Genomic DNA, 27,360 nt, shown 5'->3' with positions numbered 1-27,360 from the left:
CACTGCAGCCCCCACATGTTCTGCAGCGGTGGCATGGGTGAGTGCAGTGACTGCCTTCTGTCCGGGCTGTGCCTACACCATTCAGAGAGGATTTCTGCCTGGAGAAGGGGCTGGTTTTGGTGAAATGCAAATGTTTGATAAAGAAGATGTACATTTGTTTTACAGTGTGTGTTCTCCTTCATAAATGAACAATACTGCAGTTACAGCCCATGCTCAGCTAGAAAAACACATTTTTTGTCATCTATTAAGCATCATTTGACAATGCCCTCTGTGTTGCTCCAGAGTAAATAGCTTTTCAGTCCTCAAACATCTGGTGAGTGGTTGGGTTTAGTGATGCCAAGGGAAAAGGAGGACTGAAACTGGAGGACCTTTCATCATAAAGCACTGAACCAAATTAATGCTTTGGCATTCTGCTTTTTGTAGTGGGACTCTGGGATCTTCATGGGACAGCTCCTAGGGCCACCCTGCTTCCAGAAACTTTGACAATGTTGAAGGAGCTCATGGAAAAATTCTGCCAGTAGTCAAAGCCTCTGATAGCTTGTAATATCCTTAAGGGTATTTTTATTGTACTGAGAACAAGAAATGTTTTTGTTGTTTGGTGCTCTCACCTGATAATCTAACTCAGCATTCCCCCTGTATCCTAGTGCTGGGAAAGAGCTAGGACTGTTCATTTTCCCAGGGTTACTTCTGATTTTAAAACTCTCACTATATTCCTTCCCCCTCCCTCCAGACAAGTGCCATTTCCAACTGTCCTTTTTAAAGTCATTCTCCTGCAGTTATTTTAAAAGTATATAGTTATTTTTAAAGTAATTATCCTATCTATTCAACAGTCCTTGGAGCTTGTCCTCTCTCCCTTCCTAGCCCCATTTTGAAAGACAATGTAGTAAAAATGCACACTTTATTAACACTTTTCTGCACTTCAGATTAGAGAATGCATTGTGATACAGTTTCTTTTGGCTGTTTTCAGTCCTTTCCTAAAGGTTACTAGTGCTTAATGCAATATTTCAGTGTTTTGGTTTGGTGATTTCTTTGCATAATATTGCACTGCCTGCCTAGAGAGCTTGGCTCTGGTGACAGGTCAAAGCCTGGCTTTGTGTATGTGAAAGTTAGGATTGTTTTATCTAGGTGATTCTGTATTTACTATCTCTGTAGTCCTTTTGTTTGTTTTAGTCACGTGCAGTTATGTGACTACAATGCTCCGCTGTCAGCTTTTTTGCTCTTCCATGATGTAGTAGTGTGACTCACAATTTTTGGGAGTGGGAGGTCTTTGCTTAAGAGGAGGTCTGCCAAAGGAAACAGTCTCCCAAGGCCTTAAAATGTCCTAAAGGAGATACAGCCTATGGCTTGGCCAAACGGCTCTGAACCACTTCATTACCAGATGCAACCTGTTGTTTATAACACATTCAAGGTGGAGAAAATTCCACTTTCTTCCCTACCCTGTTTAATACTGAATCCAAAAAAGCAATAGATTCAAACTTTTCTTGAGTGTTTTTAAGCAATTTAACACATTCAAGGTGGAGAAAATTCCACTTTCTTCCCTACCCTGTTTAATACTGAATCCAAAAAAGCAATAGATTCAAACTTTTCTTGAGTGTTTTTAAGCAATTTGTTACTCCACTTACATGCTGCTCTTTAGATCTTAGGGCAAATTTGAAAAGACATAAGGCCCAAGTATATTTTGTCTCCTTTTTATTTTCACTTTTTTACAAAAAAAAAGTCTGACATAGTCACATCAATGAGAACAAAGCTGTGGTGTGCATTCTGACAACAAAAATCATATAAGGATTTAAAATATATTGTTTTACTGTTTGCAATAGCAATGTTAGTTTGCTTTTATTTTTTAAATATCCCCAACACCAAATTGCTGCGCTTGAAATTCCTGAAAGTCCTCTGGGATGGTGTCTGAAAACAGGAAAATACGCAAAAGTTTAGTCTCTTCTGACAAAATTAAGGAGCACTTAAATTATCCACCTACTCTCCTTTTAGGTAACATGCTTCTCTTTTGTTTCATTAATAATGAGTAGGGAATAGTTTCAGTTTTATCTGTATACCACTGAGAAACACAAAGAGGCTAACAAGGCTGAGTGCTACAGTGCCAGTCCACAAAGGAGTACTGTCAATATTCAAATTACATATCTCTGAAGACTTTGTGGCTAGCACTCTTAAATTTTTATCAATAAACACTGACCAGAAAGGCAAGAGATGTGCTTGTCTTACTCTGCATGTCAGACACATCTGTAGCGTCAGCTTCTCTATTTCTCATGTATCCTAATTCAACTTGGATATGATGGTTTCCCAGGCCACAAGAAGGGACGAAAAAGCATTAACCCCAGGACCAACAGCAACTGGCATAAAGATCTGAGACTTGGACAAGGGAGCTGGAGATGGATCAATGTCATAAGAGCAGCTACAGTTCTGTTTGAAGCGTTATTTGCAGTCTGCCTTTGCCAGATCACAAAACATTTTATCTGGAGAGCAAAAGAGCAACCACAGAGTTAAAGCTGCAGCCAGCAATGGAGTAACATCAACAAAGCTCAATTGCATGACCTGAACTTCACTCTGATTATTTCTACCCTGATGCAGGAGAGGTAGCTCTGAACTCAAAAAAAAAGGACACATATATAAACACATAGTATGTAGGAAAAGGGGGTAAGTCCTTTGCTTTTTGTTGAGCACCTTTAAAAGTCTTGAAAGGAATTTCAAGCCTTTTCTGCATAATGTAGGAACTTTTCTGATATGAGAACAGAGATACTGTGGGACTTCAGAGTTCTTTTGAGTGGGTTTCATTGACTTTATGCAGCTCCTGCATCAATGCTACTTGCCTGCTCACTGCCATGTAAGTGTGACTCAGTGGCAGCTTTGACACATGCTTTCTGGGAAACTACAATACAGTTGAAAATACTTACCAAAATACTTACCAAGAAATTTTTATTTGTAAGCACTACTGTCTAGAAGTTCCCTGTTTAACTGTGACCTCCAAGAGCCAACCTAAGTGTACTAAGTGTCCAAGTGCCAGAGTCCATCAGCATAACATGCCACAGAGTGGCCATGTCCCCTGCAGTCCTGGACCAGGCTTCTCAGGTCCACAGAAAGCAGACAAGGAAACTATTCCAACTTGGCTGGTAGATTATTTTCCAAAGACTGGATGTGGATGCTGAGAGGAAGAGGGGCAGCCCCTTCAGCCCTAGTTCAAGTTACCTGAACTGCTGCTGGGACAGAAATACCCTGAAATGATCAGATTCTGGGTGAGTGACAAAAGTTTGAGTAATTTTCTATAGTGGATGATCAGGGCTAAGCTAAAAGGCTCTTGACCCGAGAGAACTGAGCCAGCACACTCCCACAAAATCAAGAGCATTCCTACATGAGAGAAGAGGCATCTTATGATCTTGTCCCCCCACACACAGGACCAGCCAGCAAGTACACAGGTGACAGTGATGCCTGATGCCTGAGCTCACTGGCTCTCCAGGTGTATTTCACGTTGTATTCAAAGCTCAAGGCATCTTCATACATTATGGCATCTGTGTATTTACTGTGTGTGTACAGCTCTCAGTCAGTTGGTTTTATGTAACATTCCTAATTCTCTGATGACAGCTGTGCCCCTCAGATGGCCCATTCTCTGTAGCAGAGTGACTGCTCTGGGAGGAGCAGCTGTGAGGTGTTAGGTCCTGTCAGGGGAGGCATTTCACAGCTATGAATAACTTGTAAAAGAAGGGCAAAGGAAAGAATGCTAAATCGATTAATGCAACAGCCTTACTACTGGGTCTTCATTGTCACTTGCTAGTTGTTAGCTAAAATGGCCTAAGAACAACATTACCATTGCAGCGATATTTCAGGTTGGACCAAATAATGTTTTCCTGAGAGAAGCAGAAAACTCCAAGCCGTCCTCCACGCATCGTGGTGTCTATAGTTACACCAGAGTCTGCCACTAGGTCAGAGCCTTCATAAAATCTTGCCCTTAATGAAAGTAAAGAGAAGCTCTATTAGGTCATTTCTAAGGCTGCAACATTCCTGAAAGTAATTCTGGTATCCATGGAGACTATTCTTGGGCATGCTATCCCTCCCATCCTGGCCAGGGGGAAAAAGGAGTTAAGGTAGCTCTTGTGTAGAGTGGGAACTGGAGCAATGCTGCATGCTGGCAAGAGACAGACGAGGGAGGGTTTTTTGAGGGGTTTCTACGTATCCTAAAAAAACTTTGGAATGTGTTTTTTTCCTGTAATCAGTCTAGCTGAGTGCTTTAGCTCTTGAAATTTTCCACAGTCAATAGTGATAGGAGAACCAGACTAGATCAGTTGAAGAAGGCTAGATGGATATTGTCTTGTATAGTTTGAAGTTTGAAGCTGAACTTTTTTTTTTTCTGTAATAGGAAAAGTTTCAAACAAACCACTGGGATCTTAAACTTGTCTGTGAGATTTCTTTAAAAATGTGGATATGATTAACTCCAGGAACTGTTTTGCTGATCTAGCATCTTCTTGTTAGAAAACGCATCAGCAAATCCCAAATAGCCCTGTGAAAGCTGCCCCCATCAGTTTCCCAGTGTGCTCTAACTGAGGGCTCGAGCAGGACCACACTGGAGCCAGCTGGGCTGTTTGTTGCAGCACTGCCCACATCAAGTCCTCAGTCTATGGGACACAGGGTAAATGACCTAGAGGACAATGAGCCTGGAGGGCCCTGTTCTGGATGAGGATACTGCTGATACATTTTTGCATACAAGAAAAGAGCAAATGGTGAAAGGAATTAAGTTCCTGTGTCTTTTCATAAAATAAGGAAAAAAGCCCAAATCCTGGTATGTTTCTGATTTTATTTACTGATTTGCTGAGGCAGTTCAAAAGTATCTGTACAATTAATAGAATTTGTAGTCTTGCAAATTTCCATGGGAGAGGCTGGCTCAAGTGACTTCCTTGAAGCCTCAGAAGACCTATGCTAGACACACAGTGGTCTGAGGCATCTGCCCTAAGCAGTGCACAGCACGAGTAGACAGCTGACAGAGGATTACTTTAGGCCTGGCTGCCTTTAGTTTTAAAGGATTCTGTGACACAGACTGTGCTACCTTTCCCAGTTACAGGGAGCATTACTTAGGCTGGTTGGAGAGACTGCAGCCTAGGAGATGTTTGCTCATGTAGCAGCTTCACTAACTTCTTGGTCTAAATGTAAGTTGCCACTTGAGATCAATTCGCCACTGCCCTGTGGCTGGGGCACAATAATTGATGGTATAAATGTTCCTAATCCATTTTAGTGTAAAAGTCAATCATGCTCACTGCAATTGCCACTGAAGATGATGCTCTGCACTAAAAAAGTGGAATAATTACACCATCAAGTTACTGCATATCAACTGCAGGGTGGTGATTTTCTTGAAGAAAAGTTGACTTACCCGTATTTCTGTTCTATTTTAAGGCTGAAAGACCTGAGCCCATCATGCCAGGGCAGTTAGTTTTTTGCATTTTAACATCAGCCTTGATCTACAGATATAATTCCTGCTGATTTCTCTGCTGGATGTTGCAGAAAAAAATCACCTGAATGGTGATTTTTTAATATTATTAACTATTTTTCCCAAAAACCCCCAAAATAAGAACATAAAACACGCATTACAAAGCTTTTACAAACTTTCTGAGTAATGTCAAATCTATCACATGAGGATAATGACTTGTTAGTTAGAATCACAACTTCTAAGTGGACAACTTTTATTCTGTTATCCTAGAATACATAAATGAACTATCCCAATTCCAACAAAAAAATTCTAATATATTAAAATTAAGAAAATTTGAAATATATTGCTTTTCAGATCAGTAGCCAGCAGTAGCTTGGAAAATAAGGTATTAAAGCCAGAAAAGAGCTCATTAGGATAAGGCACAGTTAAAACAGACAGATGGTCCATACAAAGAGGTTTAACTTGGAATTGTCTAGGAAAAGAGCTGCAGGCTGAATTCCAGAAGTCTAATTTGTTATTAGGCTTCATCAGCACAAAGGCCACACATATTACAAATTCTCAGGTTATCATCTGAGTCAGGTGTTGAGAAATTACAGTATCTGTACTCACCTTATCTATCCTTTCCTCTCTTACCTGATATAACCAATCTGAGGTCTGTGTTGCAAGAACCAACGATAGGAGACTTTGTCTTTCCACCCTACATTTCGGGGGTCTTTCCACAGCAGCCTGACCTGATCGTTGGTGTCCCCTGTGTGCCAGAGGGAGTTGCGGAGGTGCTCGCCAGGACCTGTCTTGGATTTCACAGCCTGAAAAAATACAATTTTCCAACACTGACCACAGAGAAAAGTCACTTTCAGAAGCCAAGATTTTTTTTTTTTTTAGTGAGGAGCAGGTCTGCAGAAGTATCCACTCTTCTACTAACAAGCTCCTAACTTCTGTTCTACAGCCACTGCCTACATGGACAATGCAACCAGCTGGGTACCTGGACAAAGGAAAATGAGGCAGTCTGACCAATCAGGGTTAGAGCACAATCACTGCAGAGACTAAATGCTCCAGCTGATCAGAAAGGCAAGATTAAGTTCCTTAAAAAACAGTGCTATTAAAAGGGCTATGTGGCAGCTGCCTGACTTAGCTGTTTGGACAGCATTTGCCAACAAGAGAGAACAGCAGTCAGGCAGCACAGCTGACGTGCAGTGCAGCGGCTTGGCTTAGGCATGGCACAACGACCTAGCCCATGGCCAGCACATGGCAGGATGGCACAGCCAGACTGCAGTGAGCACTGTGTCCTTAGCCAGGAGCCACCACCAGTACCTTTAGCTGAATGCCGGGCTCTGCAACAGCTCGGAAGGGAGTTGCTTGCCAGTACGTCTGTTCCGTCTGTTTCCACATTACCACATAAAAGCTAGAGCTGTCTTGATAACCAAAAATAAAGCCAGCATAGTCGTCATCTGTCACTGTGTTCACATGAAAAGTGCCCTCAAAGTCAACGCCGTTAAAAGCCGTGTAACCTGAGAGTACACACAAGTTAAAAACAACTCTGCAGAACACATCTTCATATTCAGCATTTTCTGCTGGAAAAACTGAATCTCATAAGAGGCTACATACCAACAGCAAGACCAGGATCACTGTTCATAGTCTGCACAATTTCCATCCCCTGTAAGGGTAAATTCAGGGTGGTTAGCATGTCTGGTAATTTGGATTGGCTAAGCCTTTTCTGGTCTCCTTCTAGTACCTCCTTCATCCCTCTCTTTTGTTTGCTCACAACATATCTGTGACACTTGTAGCTCTGAACTAAAATCAGTGAGAACTATAATCAAATAGTAATGTTTCAGCTGCTTGCACAGCCTGAGTTGGGAATGACTTGTTAACTTTTCTAGTGCAGAATTAGTCATACTGGTATTTTGATACTTTCTTTCCCTACCACAATCTTCTGGAAATCTGAATCTGGCCAAAACTGGGGTGCAGGGGAAGAGGGAAGAGGGCTGTGGGAGGAAGAGCGCTTTTCCTAGGCTTAGCTCATACAGTTGGATCACAGATTTCAGGATTAAACTGACTGCCAGGACTGTGTTAAGGAAGATGTGTACATCCCAGCTGGCTTGGCAGAGACTTTTGCAATGGGATAAAACTGTATGTTCCCTGTGACTCATAACACATTAGCCTCCTGAAGGCTAAAATTTGTTAGTGTAAGTAAGTTACTGGACTCCATTTAGGAGTACTGGAGTGCTCTGGGGTCCAGCACAGTGACATAGACCTGCTGGAGCAAGTCCAGAGGGAGCCACAAAGGCGATCAGAGGGATGGAGCACCTCTCCTATGAAGACAGGCTGAGAGAATTGGGGTTTTTCAGCCTGGAAAAGAGAAGGCTTTGGGGTGACCTAATTTTGGCCTTCCAGTACTTGAAGGGAGCCTACCAGAAAGAGGGAGAAAGATCTTATTTTACCAAGAGCATGCAGCGACAGGACAAGGGGCAGTGGATTCAAAGTAAGAGCAAGTAGGTTTAGATTAAGTATGAGGGAAAACATTTTTACTGTGAGGGTTGTGAGGCACTGGAACAGGTTGCCCAGAGATGCTCCAAACCTGTAAGTGTTCAAGGCTGGCTGGAGCTCTCAGAAACCCGGTTTACTGGTATGTGTCCCTGCTCATGGCAGGTTGGGGTTGGAATGAGATGAGCTTTGAGGTGTCTTCCAACCCAAACCATTCTATCATTCTATGAAATGCTCTGTTATTTAGCACATCAGACTTTTAAATTATGGGAAGGATTAATGAAACTTGTTTGTTACAGAAATATTTCAACAGGGTAACAGATGTCTGCCTTCTGGCAGCAGTGAAATCCAAAATCTACCCAGAATAAGTTGGCCAGCATGTAGCTGTTTTAGAGTATTAGGAGCATCAATTTTGATAGCTTGAAGGCTATCAAAAGGAAAATTCCCTTGTTATTACTTCTGAAAATATTCTACTAACCAATACCTTCCACTTTTCATGCCTGCCAGAGGTCCAGCAACCACAGAGCTAATTATGTTGTGGTTTTCAAATGATCTTTCTCAGACAGGTAACAAAGACCAAGTGTATTTTTACCTGGTTGAGAACCACCCAGTTGGGATCAATCTGTGCATCCCCCTCTGGGTCCAACACCACTGTCTGATAGGCCCTGAAGTCTGTCAGGGTGATCTCTGCATTCTCAGGGCACACATCAATCCGATCAATCACTGTATCCTGGTCAAAATCAGACTCACAGACATCGCCAACTCCATCACCTGAATGCATCAGAGAATGAAAAGGAGATTTGTGGTGCATCAAGTAGTCACATCTGCCCCAGCCACAGGATTAGGGTGTCCAAGAAGCAGGCAGAGTGTCAGCCCTGCTGGCTGTAGTGCCTGAGAGAGTGCCTCTGTTTTGGCTATAGGGCCAAAACAGCAGCCTGAGTTGCTGTTGTTCCTGGGATGAGTGTATGCATTGGTAGCGACAATGTTGCATCCTGGTGCACACATCTGGAGATGAATGCAGTGCCTGAAAATCAAAGTGGCTCCTTAAGGCCCATCTTACCATTATCATCTTCCTGCCCCGGGTTGGGGACCAGCCTGCAGTTGTCAGGGCCCGGGGGCAAGAGGTCAGGAATGCCATCATTATCATCATCCTCATCACACTCATCACCCAGCCCGTCCTTATCTGTGTCCAGCTGGGAGCTGTTAATAATGGTAGGGCAGTTGTCTGTGCTGTCCTGGTGCCCATCACCATCGCTGCAAGCACAGAAACAAAAAAGAAATGGTATGCCAGCATCAGGTCCTGCCTCTGCACAGGGAACAGTACGGACACCTGAGGGGGAAACACACCAGGGGCAGCTCTGGAGCTGGAAGCAGACCAGTGGGCAACACAACCTCTTGTTGCTCAGGTGGCTGAACTGCAAGGAGAGCAGGAACAAAGAAACTCAGATAAGATAAGGTGGCAGGAAAGCAAAGGAGCCAGGAACTAAAAAAGATTCCAAGCCAGGACCTAAAAAAATACTCAGGGAAAACAAGCCTTACATAGTATGGGAAACATACTGTAGCCCAAGACCCCAGTGAACATCCCTGAAGGGTGTGTAAGGCACATCCAACAAAATGCAGTGACACCAATCAAGAGGCACTCAGGAGACAGCAAGTGCTGGAGACCTTGTATCCCTTGTCTTATGTGGACATGTGCCTTGGTGCTTATGACCGTACAGGTGTAAGTGTGAATGAAGCTTTATGAGAGACTACATGAGCACCTGAAATCAGACTTATTTAAATACAAGCACTGTTCTCACCCTCCTGCATAGCAAGTTTTTTGTGGTGGACTTGTCATGTATTGGACTAACTGCTATGTTAGTGCTTGGACTCAATGGTCTTGAAGGTGTTTTCCAAACTAAATTATTGCATCCTGCCGGGGGGACATACAGTAAAAAACAGAGGAAAATGTCTGTAGCTCCTTCCAGGCCATGGCTGCATCAGCTGGTTACAGGGAAGGCACAGGGACACAGACTACAGAAGAGGGTTCAAGAAGTTAAGGGGGGCTACATAACTTTTCCATCCCAACTGTTAAATGCATTCCTGAAAAAAAAAACTGCTTGAAGTATGGTGTGTTTTGTACACACACCAAAACCAAATTGTTTTCTAGCAATTAGCAGGTATGCTTTCCCTCAGTAGCTTCTGATTACCACAGGTGGAGTAGAAATTACCTGCAGCCAAATTAAAATCATGCTATGGCTTATAGGTAGGAATATTCCCAAACACCTCTCCTAGCTTAAGAAATGTGCTTTAGTTTTAGGTCAGAGTAATCAATGTTTGCACAATATTGAGATAAAATGCAATAAGCACCATACATGTGTATGCAAGGTTAAGCATGTTTCACACAGGAAATGCTTCACACACATTAGTGAAGTTTATGGGGGCAGTAAAGTCCTTTTTTAAAACAGGAAAAAGAACAGAGACATACCAACTTAAGAGTAAAATGCTGATGGCCTTGGCAGCCACTGGCCCAAGACTGGGAATGACCCCTGCACAGACATGTAAGTGGGCTCCCTGCAGGTCCCTTCACAGAGAGCAGCACCCACCAATGGCCCTGGGGTGAAACCCTGCAGCTGTCTGTGGCTGATGAAATGCTGTGACAGCACAGGATTTATAATTTTCCTTGCCTCTTGCTGTAAGTGAGGTGCACATGGGAGAACCTGCCATCCCTTAAGCTGGTTATGCAGAAGCTGCTTCCAGACGAGTGATGCAATTTGTCATGGGATGTGCTTCTGTGAATTCCCAAGGCATTTGAAAGCCATAGACAGACGATCCTTGCCAGTCTTGCTGTGCTAAAGCAAAGGGGTTGCTCTGCGAGTGTTTTACACTAGATAACAGAATTTTGTTTCTGCAACACTAGGTTCTTAAGGAAATACATAGAGCCCTTAACTGTGAAATTTCTGCTAAAGAAGCAGAAAAATAAAAAAAGAATGAAAAACAAAGCAAAAAAGGAGAGACATTTTCTCACTAAGAAGCTCTGAGCAGTGCTCTGGGTTTTACAGCCAGAGAACTGCTTGAACATCACTTCCACAGGAACTCAGAGGAAGCCTGTGGATGGTTATAAGGGTGAAGGCTCTCTAAGTGAACTACCACAGGGCAGTGAACAAACAATGCTAATAAATCCTAACACTGTTCTTGAAATAACATCTCTCAGGAATTAAATCCAGGCCAGCCTGAGGGATTACAGTTCTCCAGGAATCAGCAGCATGCTTCAGCTCAGGACTAGCCTCCCTCACAGCATACCTATCCTGATTGGTATCACAGGAATCTCCAACCAGGTCATTGTCGACATCTGACTGCAAAAGGGAACAGAGAAAGATCCAGTATCAGCTGTCATGAGCATCTATTTGCACAATTAAATCAAAACACAACCAAATCAAATACAACTAAAATAAATGCATGAAAAGACATCTGTTTTACAGAATGTATTTTCTCTTTTGCATCATACATCTAACCAAAAATTCAGTTTTATTAAAGAAGAAAGACAGTGAATAAACACAGTTAAACTTAATTGAAGAGCTCAAGCAAGATTCCTCTGTTACTGAGAAGAAGTAATTTTCATTTCTAGCCAAGGTTTATATCTTAACCATCTTTAAAAATCTACTATGTTTCTCTACAGTTTCTAACATTTTTCATTAGTCACAGTGATAATGGGACCCTGGAGAATGCTAAAGATAGACTCTGAAAATGTTAGGTTTTGTGTTTTCTCAGATCAGTGCACCTGCGTAAGCAGTATAATAAATGATGTAATTGTTAGATGTGATGATTGTTTAGTAATTAAATATAATTGTTATATAATCATAGGAAGAATCATGAGAAACCATGCTGGGAACTTAAGGGGGCTATGTTTAGCTGAAATCTATGTATACAATAGAACAATATAAGTTTAATAATTAACATGGAAGTTATATAACAATAGAATATAAAAACCTGTTCCTCTTGAATGTATGGTGAAATCAGATTTGAGGTGAAAACACCCCTGATTTCCAGAGCTCTTAATAAAGCACCTACATATAATTGCCTATGTCATTATATGTTTCCGAACGCTAACAACAGGGGGTGAAATCAGAATTCCAACACATGAAAAGTTACAATGACTTCTCACCTAGGAGCACTAGGAGACAGTTTTGATAAATAAGGACGCCAGGATTTTTGTCCTGATTAAAGAAATATCAAGGGTAACTAAATCACAGCCCTGTGTGGATTCTGGCACTGAACTCTGTGGGACTGGAGCCCATTTCAGACCATGAGAGTAGAAGATACATGCTGGACAGAGGTCTTAACAACATCCCAAACGGTGAGAGTACAACTGGTGGCTCCCCCTTTTCACATCAGGAGAGACAGCAGGTCTGTAAAACTCTCCTGAATACCTAAATATATACTATATTATATTATCCAGGAAATACACTTTATTATTAAAACACAAACACTATGGCCGCATGGGTTGCTTCATTCTCTTGCACCTTTTTAGGCCTCAGCAGTCCCTGTCCCTAAACAAGAATAGTTTTTCCTTCTGCCTGCTAACCTGGTTTGGGTTGCTGATTGTAGGGCAGCTGTCACAGGCATCACCAACACCGTCATTATCTGTGTCCTCCTGGTCTTCATTGGGGATCCTCTGACAATTATCCAAAAGGTTCTTAACACCTAAAGTGGATTGTGTGTTAAAGACAATTTCCATATTTGTCCACACTGGACAATATAAACATTAAAACAGTAAAGATACTATTCCTTTTCAGCAACCACTTAATGAAATTCCTGCAATGAAATTATAAGCCTGCACAGTAAATCTTTCTTATGTGTGCATCACTCATTTAATAGTAGTTAGGAACATCTCACTAAAGCACAGCTGTCCACCCCATCACACCCTTTAATTACACACAATTAATTCTTATCCTGTTCCCGTATCCATTCCACTTTTTAAATTATATTTGAAGAGGTGTGAGTTTTTCACTTCTTTCAAGCCTCCTACAGCAATGAAAATAATATGTTATGTAGCTCTGGGTACCAGTGACTGGCAGGAGCTGGATGCCCTGGAACGTTTGTACCTTTAATGAAATGCTGAATGATCAACAACCTTAACTTCTACACGAAACATGGCTTGGCTTCTCTGTTACAGTGTACACTGCTTCCAGTGCAGGCTAAGATATGTATTAACTAAATTAAAAGGATTAAAGCCACAAGTTTCATGAAGAAAGACAGTGTTACAGCTAGTGACATGAAATCTCCTAACATGCAGCACACTCTCAGAAAATCTGAATGAGATCAGAGAAGCCAAAAGTGAAAAATCACCAACCATCTCCATCCATGTCATCATCACATGCATCTCCTTTCCCATCACCATCTGTGTCCCTCTGGTCATTATTCAGGACATTACGGCAGTTGTCACAAGCATCTCCGAAGATATCTTGGTCACTGTTTCTCTGGTTAACATTAGGAACCAAGACACAGTTATCCTGCAAGAGACAAAGAATCAGACATCAGTCAGGCCATGAATCTTTAATTTCTACTTTAGTTGCCTTATAAAACTCTTGCATTTATTTCTACTTCAAAAAAAAAAAAAAAGTATGAGCAGTTTTGACATTTTATGTCAATATTAGCTCTGGATCAGATTTCACTTGCTCCCTCAAAGCTCTGCTTTGAACCACACTGTGGGAACCCTAATCACACCCAGCACCATAATGCTTTACTTATAACTTGATTTCTGATTCTCATTTTGCATGGGTGCAATGGTGAGAAACCTGAGTTTTGGTACCTGAGTTTTCTCACGTGGTCCTTCTCAAAAGCTGCAGTTCAGAGCCTCTGACAAGCTTTGCAGACGCTCTCAGTGAGCGGCCATTGCCCCCTTCTGGTACAGACCAGCTGGAAAATGGGGGAAGAACTTCTTGATGAAAAAGGCATCGGTTTTTGTTTGGTTTTGGTGGGTTTGTTTCGAGCATGCTGCTATTGACTTTTTAAGTCCACCAGGAGGTATATGGAGAAAACTTTATTTCAAAGTGGTATAATCCAGCACACTCATGACTTCATCCCTACTGCCCTACTGCCTACAATAGAAACAATATAGAAGTTACTTTATTATGAAGGTGCTGAACCTGCAAATTGACTTACAGTTGTAGGAGGATTTAATTTTTTCATTTTAGAACATTAATAAAACTAGGTGATTTAAGCTAGCAGAATTTAGCGTGGCAAAACAGCCCGAGAAAGACCCTCTGTGACTGCTAGTCTGCCCTAGCTCCAGGTGGACATTTGTACTCTGGATAACACATTCTCGTTGGCTTGGAAGCACATTAAGCAGTATCAGTCAATGATCTCAATATAGAACAACAGTTGGCTTGTAAGAATACAGGGTGAAAACAAAACAGCTTTTCCAATCTGATGTATCCTCTAATACATTCTGCTGCATGCACCCACATGGAAACCTCTTCTGCTTTGCAGATACGATCCAAAGCTTTTCAAGTTATTGGCAAGACCCACATTCATTTATGTGAGTTTTGGATCCCTGATGAAATGTGTTGTCAGGTCAGCCTGCTCTTTAAATAGAAGGATGTTAATCCAAGTAATGTTCCTGTAGTCTGTGGGACTCCTGAATGCTGTGGGAGAGCGTGACAGAAGGACACAAGCTCTATACAAAAAGCTCTAGAATTAAATGGCAAAAGGTAGTAATGGAGGGTATACAAAGGTGGGATTTAAGGCTGTGTGGTTTAAGTCTTGTAAGAATGAACATTATATAAAAGAAAAAGAATTTAAGGGGCCACCGACAGTGATGGGTATGTAACAATCTCTGGCAAACAGTAGTGAGTCAGATTTCAGAATCACTTCCCATTGCAGCAGTGGGAAATCCTTCTGTTGGCACAGACCCCTACATCCTGATCTATACACAGCACCTGCTCATTGGGAATGCCATCTCCATCTGCATCGTCATCACAGGCATCTCCAATCCCATCACTATCAGCATCTTCTTGTCCAGAGTTTGGGACAAATCTGCAATTGTCCTAAACAGAAAAGGAGACAAGTCTGATGTTCTACAGGTAAACTGGATGCCTTCATAATTTTAATTTTTTTCTATTATTAATCATTAAAAATTAGTCATCAAATTAAATAGAATTCAATCACCTGAATAAAATATTAATACATTGAGTCATATTTCTTACAGTCTTCCTCTTTATCCTTTCATGCTCTGAATTATTACAGAATTAAGAAAGCATTTCTTACCTTTCTGCAGTTTTCAGCAGAGCATGAGAGTTCTTCATTAGGGTAGCCATCAATGTCAACATCTTTTCCACAAATATAACCATCACCAGCCCAGCCAATGCCGCACTATCAAAAAAACATCATAGTAGTACTATCAAAAGGTTAATGAGTCACTGTAGATATATTAAAGAAGGAAAACTCAGTCTTGAAAAGAGCAGTATATCGAAGTCATGGCTAGATACTGCAGTACAATGAGATACAGAAACCTTTGAAACAAAGGTTTTCTTTCCACATTGAGAGATGCTACAGTGTATCCAGACATAGCTAGAAAGAGCTACAACTTGATGTTAACTGGAATGTGTTCCTGTCACACCTAATGATTTCAGTAGGAGCTATAAATTTCTTATAGACACTGGCCAGGAACTAATTTTGGATCCTCGCTGGCGGGTTGAGTAAAAGAAAAGAGCAACTAGGTAGAGTATGCACCTAGCATCTGGGCATGGGACACATGGTTAGATGGGATGACTGTTTTGTTCACTACCTCAAGTACACATCTGCAACTAGAGGAAGTTTTAAGAAAAAACTCTATTGATAATTACTAAGTTTGCATCTGCACACAAGTTTCTCCTAGCCAATTAAATTATTACTGTTTCAAACCAACACATCATTTGCGTCAAAGACGTATGCTAAGAACTGCATGTCATAATCTGACCTTCCCTTAAAACCGGGACTTGCCTAGTACAAGTATCTAGGCATCTTCCCATTACAGCATGGACTTAAAATATCCTATTATTTATCTTTGAAACAGGTGTACTTAAAAATGAGACCAAAGCAAGTGCCAGCAAAAGCATGCCTGTACCCAAATTTAGGACACAGGATTAGCCTCTTGCTTTACGTCGCAAGATGGAAAAACTAAGTAATATACTTCATTATACTCTTACAGTGGAAGTTCATAAGCTACTTGTGCTCCTCTGCTCCCACAGCTGGTCAGCCTCGTACAGCCTCCCTGTGCCTGGAATCTGTCATCTCACTTTGAAAAACATCATCTCTACCAGCCAGCAAATACAGGCACGTTGGCTATGCAGAGAGGATCCTTACTCACAGCTATGTAGCTGAGCACCAGGAGAGGAATTTGTCCTTGTGATGTCTTCTCTAGAGTGACACTTGACAGTCATTTCTGAGGGGACTACAGAAAGTCCACAAAAGTGATTCCTAAAGATCTAATTACACAGGCACAGTGAATATGATACATTAATATGGTTGCTTTACAGACATGTGGTAAGAACAAAACAATTGCAAGCCAGTTTTCACAGATGGTCTTGGCCAGTGTGCCATAATTAGTAAAACATCCAACTGTATAAAATGACCACAAAGCCGTTCTCATTTCCAGCCTAAAAATGATTTGATTTCACTGTAAAAATGCATGAATTAATGAACTCACAATACATGTCACCTCTCCTCTCCTCTCCTCAATACAACGGGCATGGATGCTGCATGGATTGAGGGCTCGATTCCTACAGCTCCGTTCAGCCTGGCATCCCCTGGTTTGGTCCCCTGTATATCCTGGTTTGCACTGGCCACAGTGGAAAGACCCCTGTAAGAACAAGAAGTCATTAGCCAGACTTTTAATTGTACTTTTTTCCTTTTTAAAGGAAGCACAAGATTCAAGTGATACTGTTTATGCTGTGCAAGTCTAGTTTTTCATCCATTGAGGCCTCTTGTACTGTGAACAAACTTAATTTTCTACAGGAAATTGATATTTGGCTCCCAGAGTGCATGCTGGAAAACATACTCAACTCCTGCCTGTTTAGACCAGTGTTTTGTTAAGCCAGAGAGAAGTCATTTAGCAGCAAAGCTTCTTCATGATGCCTTGTCCTTGCTAGCATCACCCTGCACTGCTTCCAAGTGGCTGAAACTTTGTGCAAAACTTGAAGCATCAGCTGATTAATCATCAGGGCTGGATGATCTTATTTCACTGTAAAGCACACCTATCAGTCTTTCAACTGGGCCCAAATTTTAATCAAAGAGAGATAAGAAAGTTCATCATGTCTTTGTCCTGATTTATTTTTAAGCTAAAATGTTTTAAAGCCAATGTGATCCAAATCTTCTTCAGAAAAGAATTCTGTACCTGAAGACAAAGCCATCCTCATTTACACTGCAATAAGAACATCCACGTAAGTTTTTGCTATGGTTTACCATGACACATGCATATGTATTTCATATGTATTACTCTCTTGTGTTAACAGACACAAAGGAGCTAAGCCAAGGAATCTCATTATGTGCTGAGCTAAGCCCCGTATGAGATATAAACAGATAAATGCAAATAAGGTGACATCTTCTTTAGGCATCCAATGTGACTTTTGTCTCTATCTCACACTCCTGTAGACCTGTAACTTAAGACATAAAAGTTAATTGAGCACAATCTTTTTATCTTATGGAGAATGATTATTTTTTTACATGTCAAGGGACAGAAATGGGCGGATCTCAGACAAATATGTGCATCCAACCATTGGTGAAACTGAGCTGCTTCATACAACATAACTCTTCCTGTACAAAGTCTGTTGGAAGAACCATCAGTACTGTCGTAGTCCACCATTACAGAGAAATCTACTTACTGCTCAGATGGGCATTATTTTTTATCCCCATTCCTAATTTTGTTACAAATTTTAACTCTGTTCTGTCTGCATACTTTCAGGATGAAGATGAAAATAAACAGATGACTGAAGAGTAAAATAATCCTTGGGTGATACAAATGGTGTGGCTTATTTAAAACACACCAGTCTGTGCACTCTATCCTAATGGATGCCAGGGTAATATATTCTGGAGCCTGCTGAATTTGCTTGGTATATTCTGTCCTATATCAAGCTCTGGTATGCATTCAAATAGCCTCTTAGGTGGCATTTCCAGACCAGACTGTTTCTGAAGGGATACAGGATTAGAAACCCCACACTGCTCTGTTTGGACAGATGGCAGGACACTTGATGCCTGCCCTCTGCAGACAGGGTCCAGTGGCTTCCCAAAGAAGCTGCATGTCTAGTCATGCAGCAAGATACAAAATGTGACAGTAAATGTTATAGATATTAAAAAAAAAAAGATACAAACATACTGAACAGTGAAAGCAGCCCTTAGAAACCAAGCTTATTCTCAAGGAAAGCTAACACTGAAAACAAATGGCAGCCTCAACAATGCCTTGCTGCAGAAAGGACCACCTCTACACCTGAAGGATACTTTTAACCTTTCTCCTGCTATGAAGAAACCCTGTGGCATGTCCAGGACAACCAGGGAATCAGGCCAAGCCAGCAGAGATTTATGAAAGGTGGGTCCTGCTTATTCTGTAACAGGGTGACCTGCTCAGTGGATGAGCCTCTGACACCATTTCCCACAGCAATCCCCCAGGGCAGCAGCTGTTGGCTTGGGCAGGTGTACTATTCATGGGGTGAAATGTCTGGATGGCCAGGCCCAGAGACTGGTGGTGAATGGAGTTACATCCAGCTGTTCAGTCCAGTTTTCAGTCCAGTTCAGTGCTCATTCAGGTGTTCAGTCACCACTGCTGTTCCACAAGGCAGCTCCTCAGGCTGGGGCAGAGTGGCTGGAAAGCTGCCCACAGGTAAAGGACCTGGGGGTGCTGGTGACAGCAGCTGAACATGAGCCAGGCAGTGCCCAGGTGGCCAAGAAGGCCAGGATCAGCAATGGTGTGGCCCGCAGGAGCAGGGCAGAGATTGTCCCCCTGTGCTGGGCATTGGTGAGGCCACACCTTGAGTGCTGTGTTTAATTTTGGGCTCTACACTACATGAAAGACACTGAGGTGCTGGAGTGAGTCCAGAGAAGGGCAACAAAACTGGTGAAGGGTCTGGAGGACAAGTCCTCTGAGGAGAGGCTGAGGGAGCTGGGGGTATTTAGCCTGAGAAAAGGAGCCTCAGGGGGGACCTTATCACCCTACAAGTACCAGAAAGAACACTATAGATTGGTGAGTAGTGTTCATATTTTTTCTCCTAGGTAAGAAGTGATAGGACAAGAAGAAATGGCCTCAGATCTTCAGGCCCTCTCAGGTCAGCAGAGATTAAGATTGAATAGTAGCAAGACTTTGTTTGCACAAAGAATTATTAAGCATTGAAACAGGCTGCCCAGCAAAGTGGTGGACTCACTACTCTTGAAAGTGTTCAAAATAGGTGTGGATGTAACACTTGTAGTGGCAGGATTGTCAGTGCTGTGTTAAGAGTTGGACTTGGCCTTAAGGGCCTTTTCTATCATAATTGACTATATGATCATGTAATTCTATGTCCAGCTTGCTTCATAGCATTAAAGTGGTCGTATGCCCTTCTTATTGGGTCCTAACATCTTTCACACCATTTTTACTTCTCCTATACTTGCTCTCCTGGGTTTAATATATATGGGCATTAACCTCGTACCAACTGCAGTTCTCTTTGTTTCCATTTATTTAGAGGGATAGCTGTTACTCTATGCATAACTCCTATAAAGAGAGCACCCAGGGGAACAGCTTGTTGCCACAGTTCTCAGGAGGCAGGAGATAAGGGAAGCAAAGGTTTAGTCTTTCAGAGGAGGTTTTTTGCAACAACATACCCATAAACACACATCACTGGATGGTATGGAGAGAAGACCTCCTGCTCTTCAGGGAATGTGATAAGGATACCATCCAGATGAATGTGTTCATGGCAAATCAAATATTGATTTTTTTACTAGCAAGGAAAAGAGAAAAGGCTTCTTTGATTATAAGAAGAAAAAAAATTGTATTATTAATTGGTCTTTCATCAGACCCATAAATCCAATCCTAGCCTCATGGTATTTTAAAACAATTGATTTTTTTAAAGGCATAAATGAAAAGACGCTTACCAAAGTGTTTATGCAATGGGAATTTGGAACACAGAGTCCATGTCCTCCATTCTGACATTCATCAATATCTAAGCAGATCTAGCAATAAACCAAATCCAGAAATAATAAAATTAAGTAAATTTATTGAGATCAAAGACTGAAGAAACAACACCAAAGTTTAAGACTAGAAAAGAGATTTAGCCTCTGCTGAAACTGCTCTCAGAATGTCACAGACATTATCCATAGACTAATTTTCCAAACCCTAAAGAAACAAAATTTCAATTTTAGGATGTGCTCTGGTTCATACAGAAGAGTTTACACAAAAACTGTGTTCCCATTCTAGGGTGCTTACAGAAATATGCAAAAATATTACAGTAAAATAGGCCTTTTTAATAATTTTCTTTCTAGTCCAAAGCCAGTCTACAGAACCCCCTGAAGCTGATCAGAGACATTACAAAGATGACGACATTTTTTCTTGTCTCTATGCCAGTCAAGAGTATTAGATGGTTAATACTCCCGTTAAAGCTATGCAAACACAATTCAGATCTCTAACTGAAACACTCCTGAGCTCTGCCTAACAGCATAAGGCAATTGTGGAACAACTGAAAAATAAATACCATTCAATACAGATGCACTGCTAATATAAAACCAGCACCTTGCAATGGAAGTTGTCGTGGAGGTGCTACCACTCACCTGCTTATTGCTCTTGGCATAGCTGAGTCCTATCCCTTGCACAGTTTGTCCCGTGTATCCTGGAGGACAGGTCTCACACCGGAAACCTGGAGCAGTGTTCACACATCGCACACCAGGGAAGCAAGGGTTGTAACGACACTGCGAAGAAAAAATGAACCAAGCACATGTTCGTGCTTCAGTAACATCCAAACTCTGACTGTGAGTACAGACCTCTCACCAAAGGCAATGCTACATTGAACATCTGTATGTCCTCTTTTCAGAGAGGGCTTAGAGAGGAAACCATCTCTGCAGGTATCTCTGACCTCAGTAAGTCTTCAGTTATCTCTGTAATTTAAATATCACTTGCAACCTTCCATTACAGCCTGTAGTTGATGCCCTAAACTCTCACCCTGAATCCTTCCTTTAGCTGGGAAGATTCAGATCCCTTGGAGGCTGAAGGGTCCAGACCACAATATTAGGAAAGCCACATAACTCCAAGACTACAATCACCCTTTCTAATGTGTTTTGTACACACAGAAGTGGCAGCAGCATTTTCCTTCATTTATATTTGGACAAATCTCATAGCCAAGGAAGGAATCCAAATATAAGTCAGATAAGCAGGAATGTGCCAGTGGCATCCACACATTTCTAGACAGGAGGCCCACAGACAATCCTTGGAACTTATCCCAAAATATCTCATGTCCACAAGATCACCCTTGGCCCGAAGGCACCATTCAATTCATTGCTTCATGCAGTTTTTCAGAACAGCCGTGACTGATTTCACTGGTCTTGTGGGTGCCAATGTGGGAAACACATCCCACATTGCTGCCTTTCCAACATCAACAACTAGCTGCTAGGTAATGTTTATAAAAGTACCAAAACCATCAACATGCCATCCTGCTGCACAGAGCTCAAAGACAACAATGAATGAGTAACATGACAAAGGAATACTAAAAAGTTTTTTAAAATGCCTTGTCTTCCTCCTTCCATCACTAACAGAAAAACTTAAGCAAGATGGAGGGAGAGCAAACCAGACAATACACACCTACAAGAGACCTACAACTTGTAACCAAACACACATGGAAGCAAGGCAAGGTATGTTTAACATCAAAGTGTGTTTGACAGAATGATTTGTTAATAGTACATCAGTCAGTAATATGAGGAAAATGGCAAACCGAGGACAGACATTTTGTGCCTCCTGATTTTGCTATGGATTCTTTGTAGTAGGCAGCAGAGGGCACCCAAATTACACAGCACAGAGAGCAGAGCTGCAGCTCCCAAGATAATGGGCACCAGAATACCAAAGTAATGTCTTCAAAATGGTAATGAATTAGGGAGGGTACTACAGAGAAATTGACACCCTCAGGGAAAATGATGGCAGCTCTTAGGGATCTTCCATATTTGTCTTTGCAAGAATTTGTACAATACTTTCTTTTTAAATGCCTATTATCAGGAATTACAGAAATAGTTCGTTCATAAAAGGCTTTAAATAAATTTTAAAAAACAAAACAAAACCAAACAAACAAACAAAAAAAAACTTTCCTGTATATCAGCTAACTCAGGAAAACAAGTAACATGACACATACCTCTCATTAGACAATTCAAAATTATTGATATTTATTGCTTCTTTATTTCTCCCTGTGCAAGTCTAAGTAAATATCCAGCTGATTAAGTAGGTATTTCCTGGTGAACAAAACTGCTCTTGACAAGGTGGCATTTTAATGGCAGTGTCCACATAAAGACCTCATAATAATCAAGACTTTATGACACAATTTTGGCAAAAATTCCTCGCTGTTTCTAATGTGAAAGCGGGTCATCTGTCATGTGGAATGGCAGCAGGATGAAGGTATATGAATCTCCAGTGATTAGAGCCTGACTGCTAACAGACAACCACTATAATATCAAGCCATCATAAACCAGTCTCGGTTTCTTTTTCCACTGCTGCTGTAATGGGTAGAGTTGCTCCAAAATGGCAGGGAGGAGATTATTGTCATGCTTTGCCTCAGTCTGAAAATAGCTCAGGAGGTGAAACCCATCCACATACTGGCAGGCTCCACCTAGGCTGGCTCGAGCCTCACACCGTGGCTGTCTGTAGCATGAAATATGTACCACAGCTGTCTTCGATCCACCACTTGCATTCACATTTCAGAGCTTCACCTCCATTTTTTGTGCCTTCTGTTGCAGTAGACACAGTTCATGCCACGTAAGGCAAAACAAGAGACACTGCCAATGCCTCAGGAAATTGCCACCCTCAACTCACTCTCTCTCCAGTGCTTTTTGCAGACAGGTATAAGGCACATCAAATCCTCTCCTGATGGTCTACAGGAGGGAGTAAATCAAAAGAGCAGTCAAAGCACATTTCCTGTTGGCTAGGAAGGAGAAATAGGGAATTGCTTTTGCTAGTTTACATTATTAAACAGGTACACTGGTAGAACTGTGTTATCCACAGTTATGACCTAATTCTGCTGGTTCCTTGTCTACTACATCCAGGTACTTTTTCACAGAAAAGACTAAAGAGTAATGGTGAAAATCATCCCACAGAAAAAAATGCAGTGAACCTGTAAGTGGTTTTGTTGTTTCTGTTCTGAGTGTCACATTCCAATTAACATAGGTTTTCTTTAATCATTTAAGATACTGTAGATTTATTAATTCAGTCCTCAATACAAGCAAGCTCTGAATTTCTAAAATATAGCACAAGAAAAGAAGTAGATTTAAGTCAACATTATCAGATTTCAAAACAAACACAAAGAAGTAAAAGGAAGAATGCAATGATTGATTATCTTCTTTCACAGACTTCTAAGGTAAGAATGCAAACATAACTCCAGTTTGGGTTGCAGAAAAGACTTTGGTCTCCAAGGCCGGTTCAAGAGCACAAAAATTTAAGGAAACAAAGCCCATATTAAAAAAAAAGTGCTTCTGCAGCCTATAACAGAAGCTACAGCATCTTCTTGTGAAAAACAAATGGCAATGTCAAAAGTGTGCTTTGGTTGGGTTTAGATTCTGGGTTTTCTTCCAAACATTAAGTTTCTTTAAGTGACTTCTCAACTCACCAGAGTGGTTCAAGTTTTCACATACATAACCTCCATAAAGTTGAAGAAACAGCAAAACAGGGATATAAAATCAAATCAGAATGAATTAATATTCACTGTGCAAGCAGTCAGTAAACGCTCAAGACAGAAAGTACTAGCAACCCATTGATATGTATGAAACAGTTGCTTTTTAGCTTTTTTTTTTAAATTCAGTGAAAGTAGCTATTTTACCTCATCAATATCTGAGCATGTAACTCCATTTCCCGTGAGTCCTTCAGGGCAAGGCCCACACTGAAATCCCTCTGCTGTCTCCATGCACCTCACTCCCCTGAAGCAGGAATTAACTTCACATTTCGGTTTAGTGTGCCTAGGAAGCTGAGTTGGAAAACTCACAGTGCCTAAACCTTTAATGCAGAGAGAACAACAGTTTCAGTGGTTGAAAGAAATGTTCATTGTGGCTCTCAGCTGGCAAGCATTCTGAAGAAATTTCCAAGACACTTCATATCCCTGCACTGTGCTGCTGCTGCTGCTGCCACCAGCTGTGCTGTGGCTGAAAGGCTCCATCCTAGGAATGGCTCAGGAACTTATTGTGTCCCCAGCAAGGAGAAATTGAGGCTATTCTTCTAGGTTCATGTGCTTCTCCTGGATACATATGGGAGTCTTCCTTCTAGGTCTGTCCTAAAACAGACCTGCTGCTGGCCAGGGCAGCTCTGAAAGCCTGTGACCTCAGATCAAGGGACTCAAGTATCAGGTACAAATATAGGGCATTTCTCTGGCTAAACTGGTAACACCACAACTCCATAAGAAAAACAATGTTCTGGATTCACAACAGCATCTCTGACGGTCTACAAATAAGAATAAAGAAAGACCAGCAGGCAGCCCACAAACACATCAGGACTACGCAAGTACACAGGCTTAGGTGCACAGAGACTAGCCAAAGACAGGTCCTTCTGAGACTCTGGCAGGTACAGAACCTTTGTACAAGTGCATGTAGGAATCTGACTATTCCTTTGGCACTTACATATAAAGGTTACCCTGTCTAGAGCTCGACTTGATTTTTGATGAGGCTGACAGACTGGGAGAATAAATCAACTAAAAGGCTTGATGAGTTTAAGACCTTTCATCTCACACAGTAAAGGGAGTGTATTGGTTTTTATACTGACTGCACTTGTGTACTGATTGCCATGCGATTGTGATGCAGGAGGGCCACACAGTAGCATTTAGAAAAGTATGCATTTTTTTCATTTAGATAAAAGATGAAGACCACCTTTTGGGTCTTACTGCTAACTAGTGACTGCCTACTCAGAATCAGACAAACTTCAGGTGGATTGCACAGAATCTTCCTTAGACTCATAATACCAGCCAGAGCAGAATATGACTTCTCCCTTGTCCTTCTACTAAGATTGTGCATGAGATAGCTGGGAGACAGTGTCTCCCTCCACTGGAACATGTGGCACAGCTTTGTGGCAGAGTGAGAACTGACAGTACAGCCTAAGTGGCACTGCTTGGTTTAGTGGCATTTTATCCCCCAATAGGTGATTGTTGGGTCTGTGGAAGTTTTTCTCTAATGAAAATCTATTTTAAATTTGTGTCCAAATACAAATACACCTAGAATTTTGGACACAGTATTTTTTAAAAAGTATTTTTTAGAAACCACATAAAGCTAATGTCATCAATACTAGTTTTAAAACAACTCTAATCTCTTCTAGATTATCAGCAATAACAGGAATACTCACCACATGCTTGGCACTCAGCTATGGTATTTCTCAGAAAAGTTGTTTCTTTGACCTTAAGAATATAGAAAATCAATGTTATTTAGGTACAGATAGTTCCAATTTGCACCTGGCTGAGAGAGGAACTATTAGTCCCCAAGATGCCACCCAAACCATACAACACAGGTAATTGGTCTTAAATGAGATGCTCTTTGTACTCCATAAAATTAAGGATATGGATAATGGATGTACTTAGGTTCAGCCTTCAAGGTCCAAAGGTCCTTGTTTGACCAAAGGAATGTGCCACCAGCAATTTCAGTTCCGTCGCCCACCAGCAAGTGAAACAAATGCAATTTCACTCCATGCAACAGACTCATAACTATCTAATAGTGGGCTAGGATGGCTACACTACTTCCTCACCAGACACTAAATTTTCTGGATCTGAACAAGCAAGCCCCACACACTCCCACATTCAATGGTCCTCCCTTGCAAGCAGAGGGTACCAGGACCCATATGGTTATTTCTTCTTGATTGTGTCATGCCTTCAGGGCAGTAACTCTACATAGGAGTTTACTGCTTACCCTGCACTGGAGTCTGTGCTGACTCTATCAAAGAAGCAAAACTGGGATATTTCACACCAAGGCCTCTATACATTACCTGTTGTCTAAGAAGGTCTTTCACATCTCCCAGTAGTTGGTTCATCTGCATCATTTGACCCATCAGCTGCCTATTAAAATCACCTGCAGGGAAACAGCAATGAAAAAGAGCACACAACATAATTCTTCTTCATTTGTCATGGTAATTTCTGAGATATAAGATAGAAACCCCATGAAGAGCCATAGAGGGCAGACACTACTGTTATGCAAGCCCTGTAGAAATCATCAGAGCAAACACAGTATTTTCCTCAAATTTTATTGCCTGATTTTCATTAACTCAAGGCTTTTCTGGACTGAACTCCTCATATACCACAGAAATGGGCAAAGCAGAAAGCTCTCCACAGAGTGAAAAATAAGATCACGATTCTTCTACCATTACTTCAGTGTTAAGGCTCTCCTAGGCAACTAAGGTTCCTCCCTAAGTGGTTCCTCCCAAGGCCTGAGACCAGCAACCCTGAGTGAAAACCTCAGGATTTCAGAACTGGGTATTTGTCATAACCTATTTGGGGCAGGAGGACAAGGTGAGGCCATGAAGCATGTGTGCATGCAATGGCAAGACACCCTGCGTAAATGCATTCATTCCCTGTCATAGAATCAGAGTCATAGAATCATCAGTGTTGGAAGAGACCTTTAAGATCACGCAGTCTAGCCATCCACCCAACACTACCACTGTGACCCCTAAACCACTAAACCACCACCTTAGCACCAGATACAGCCAGCATCTAAACTCCTCCAGGTAATTCCACCACCTCCCTGGGCAACTTATTCCAATGCCTGACCACCCTAATAATGAAAAAATATTTCTAATATCTAAGCTGAATCTCCCCTGCCTCAGTTTAAGGCCATTTCCTGATGTCCTCCTACTGCAGGCATGGCAGAAGAGACTGGTGCCCACCTGGCTATACCCTCCTCTCAGGTGGTTGTAGAAAGCAATGAAGTCTCCCTGAGCCTCCTCTTCTTGGGACTGAACAAGCCCAGCTTCTTTGGCTGTTCCTCATATGACATATTTTCTAGTCCTTTCACCAGCCTTGTTGCCCTTCACTGGACACACTCCAGCACCCCAATCTCATATTTAAAGTGAGGAACCCAAAACTGAACACAGGGTTTGAGGTGCAGCCACACCAATCCTGAGTACAGGTCCTGCTGGCATAGCACAGTTGTAACCATTACTGATCGATACATATTTTTCAAAGTGAAGTTACCCAGCTTTCTGAGCAAGCTCACTGTGAAGCTCTGAGAACCCATCAACAGTGCCTGCTCTGACAAAACAGCGTTTTTAGTAACTGCAATAGTCACTTGGCTCTTCTTCTTAAAGGCAGCTCATCACA

General features: G+C 41.6%; 1 protein-coding gene across 1 annotated transcript in view; it reads right to left on the bottom strand.

The window, feature by feature from the left end:
- Window positions 1–1,676: 1,676 nt before the first annotated feature.
- THBS4 (thrombospondin 4) overlaps window positions 1,677–27,360 on the bottom strand; it is a 39,766-nt gene continuing 14,082 nt past the window's right edge. Inside the window, exons 5-22 of the mRNA XM_030968937.1 lie at window positions 26,034–26,116; window positions 25,401–25,452; window positions 23,896–24,068; window positions 20,657–20,794; window positions 19,985–20,062; window positions 16,575–16,727; window positions 15,155–15,259; window positions 14,827–14,934; window positions 13,239–13,398; window positions 12,471–12,589; window positions 11,189–11,241; window positions 8,967–9,160; window positions 8,499–8,677; window positions 7,031–7,079; window positions 6,737–6,933; window positions 6,059–6,231; window positions 3,815–3,954; window positions 1,677–1,902 (exon numbers count right to left, since the gene is read on the bottom strand). Of these exons, the coding sequence (XP_030824797.1) occupies window positions 1,841–1,902; window positions 3,815–3,954; window positions 6,059–6,231; window positions 6,737–6,933; window positions 7,031–7,079; window positions 8,499–8,677; window positions 8,967–9,160; window positions 11,189–11,241; window positions 12,471–12,589; window positions 13,239–13,398; window positions 14,827–14,934; window positions 15,155–15,259; window positions 16,575–16,727; window positions 19,985–20,062; window positions 20,657–20,794; window positions 23,896–24,068; window positions 25,401–25,452; window positions 26,034–26,116 (2,216 nt within the window). The 3' untranslated portion in view covers window positions 1,677–1,840. The remainder of the gene's footprint in view (window positions 1,903–3,814; window positions 3,955–6,058; window positions 6,232–6,736; window positions 6,934–7,030; window positions 7,080–8,498; window positions 8,678–8,966; window positions 9,161–11,188; window positions 11,242–12,470; window positions 12,590–13,238; window positions 13,399–14,826; window positions 14,935–15,154; window positions 15,260–16,574; window positions 16,728–19,984; window positions 20,063–20,656; window positions 20,795–23,895; window positions 24,069–25,400; window positions 25,453–26,033; window positions 26,117–27,360) is intronic.

Source organism: Camarhynchus parvulus, chromosome Z (assembly GCF_901933205.1).
Source record: "Camarhynchus parvulus chromosome Z, STF_HiC, whole genome shotgun sequence".
Lineage (NCBI taxonomy): Eukaryota > Metazoa > Chordata > Aves > Passeriformes > Thraupidae > Camarhynchus > Camarhynchus parvulus.
This window is presented reverse-complemented; position numbering and strand designations above follow the sequence as displayed.